Source organism: Frankliniella occidentalis, unplaced genomic scaffold (assembly GCF_000697945.3).
Source record: "Frankliniella occidentalis isolate FOCC.00 unplaced genomic scaffold, Focc_3.1 Scaffold208, whole genome shotgun sequence".
NCBI classification, from domain to species: Eukaryota; Metazoa; Arthropoda; class Insecta; order Thysanoptera; family Thripidae; genus Frankliniella; species Frankliniella occidentalis.
Window position 1 is genome coordinate 271,821 of NW_026267334.1, and position 2,133 is coordinate 273,953.

At 62.8% G+C, this 2,133-nt stretch overlaps 1 protein-coding gene across 1 annotated transcript in view; it reads right to left on the reverse strand.

Annotated features, from left to right (window-relative positions):
• Positions 1 to 6: 6 nt before the first annotated feature.
• The window catches only part of LOC113215104 (acetylcholinesterase-like), a 13,292-nt gene continuing 11,165 nt past the window's right edge, over positions 7 to 2,133 (reverse strand). Inside the window, exons 4-6 of the mRNA XM_052272496.1 lie at positions 848 to 986; positions 468 to 781; positions 7 to 381 (exon numbers count right to left, since the gene is read on the reverse strand). Of these exons, the coding sequence (XP_052128456.1) occupies positions 251 to 381; positions 468 to 781; positions 848 to 986 (584 nt within the window). The 3' untranslated portion in view covers positions 7 to 250. The remainder of the gene's footprint in view (positions 382 to 467; positions 782 to 847; positions 987 to 2,133) is intronic.

Here is a 2,133-nt window from a genome sequence, read left to right on the forward strand (position 1 = left end):
AATGGGTGGTGCTGGGCCACGCTGCTCACAGCTGGTCGGTCGTCACGTTGTACCTCCAGGCCCGCGTCGAGCCCAGGGTGTTGGCAGCATGCGCGGGGCCGGCCTCGGAGCTCTGCTGGGGCTGGCTCGGCGTGGGCAGGCTGGCCCGTCGTTGCCGTGCGGGTGGCTGGAGGCGGCGGCGGAGGCGGCGCAGGCACCGGCGGAGGCGGCCGCCAGGTGCACCGGTCCCCAGCCCCGCCCCCAGCCGTCGTCAGAACGAGTCGCGCTCGCGGCCCCGCTCCTTGGCGCGCCTCTTGAGCAGCACGAGGCACAGCACCAGCAGCAGCAGGAGCAGCAGCACCAGCGCGAGCAGCGTGAACATGGCGGAGCGAAACGGCTGTGCTGTGGGCGCGAAGACACATGTCAGGTACTCGGCGGTCCCCAGAGTCGTGCGTGGGTCGCGGGCCCGGCCCCCCGGCCCTACTTACCGTTGGTGAGCGGCGCCTCCCTGGAGGCCGCCCAGCCCGCCACCCTCCTGCCGATGCTCTCGTTGTGCAGGCGGGGCAGGAAGGTGTTCCACAGGTGCGCCGCCCTCGCGTCCCCGCCGCCGCCCGCGGCCGCCTCCGCCTGCAGCTCCCGCGCCCCCGGCCCGGCCGGCGCCGCCCCCAGGAGCGCCTCGTGCGAGTAGGAGCGCATCGGCATGGGCTGAGTGCCGTCAGCCACCAGCGACAGGAAGCCCTGGTCCGCCTCGGTGTAGCGCCGCCAGGAGACGCCGTAGCCGCGCGCGCCCGGGGTGGGGTTCCTGGAGGGGGAGGGTTAGTCTGCCATCGTGGTACCAACATGACGTGTCATTCCGTGACGTACTCACCCTGTCCTGGCGAAGTCAACCCACATCCTCTTGACGTAGGCCGCGAGGCGCTCCTCCTGCGCAGTGAATCTGCGACCGGCCAGCTGGCGGGTGGTTGTGGGACCCAGCAGTAGCACTAGCTCGGACCCAAACCCGGCACCTAAAGGCAAAGTTAAATTAGAGACTATTCTTGGGCACATTATTTGCCCTTCACACGAGCCTTTGTCCCTACTCTGTCATCCGCTGTCACGACATTGCCTAGTTCACCCACTGCAAGGTCTTAGCGCCTGCTAGGTAGGCAACATCTTGCCTGTAGTGCTTGCGTGTACTACAGGGTGGCCTACCCCGAATCTCGCAGGCGCGAGCTACATCTGTAGCTTTTTGAATATGGCTTGTTGTTACAACTGTGTAACTACCAACGGGGGAAGTCCTCCACCGCACCGCCGGCACAAGCGCGATGCAGCCGTTCGACTCGAAGTGATTCTAATCTCGAGAGAGGTCTTGGCGAAACTTTGTTTGCCGGGTTTAGAAAATACAAAACAGGGAAGGAGCGAGGGTGCCGCAAGGGCAGCATGGCAGCGTGGGTCGACCAACAGATTGTTTATCCGGAAGGAGCGAGTGTGCCGCGCGTCGAACGATGCGGTGCACGGTGGACCAGCATGGTCCGACGCCATCGTGAAGTGCGTGGGGACGGTAGTGCGGCGGAGAGCGGCCCCGCGGTGTTTGCCGTTCATTTCCGCCCCCCATCTCTTGAAATACTTTTTTTGCCCCCGGACTGGATCTCTGTTCCCGGCGCGCGCGCAATGCTCAGAGATAATGGAATGTTGGCAGCGCTCTGGATCAAAGGCCTGGGGCTCCAGCAATTAATGCAGCGCGGAACAGAGTGTGCCGCCATGGCCGTGCGCTGCGCACTCCGTGTAGCCGTGCAGAACGGTCCCAAGCAACCCCAAGGAAATGGACCTCACTCAATACCCCTCAATACTATGGGACATATACCTACGACGAGCTAGGACTGCTTTTCGATCTGCCCTTTCTGAAAAGACACGTCGAGCGCCTCTCTGGACTGGAGAACATAATGCTCACGTGAATACAAAGAACACACTGCCGAAGGTTCTCCAGCTCTTCCAGGGTAACCTAAGCCCGTCCCTCTTTCCCCTTCCCTGTAATTCTATCGTTACGCCGGGAACAGACCTAAGTGGTGATCAAGTATTCCTGGAAGAGACGCCTTCCTCAGGTTCATGGATACTGAGAATTTTCGTGGGTGTGAATGGGAGAAATGGCATAGTGGGGCCGGGAAGGGCAGGGGG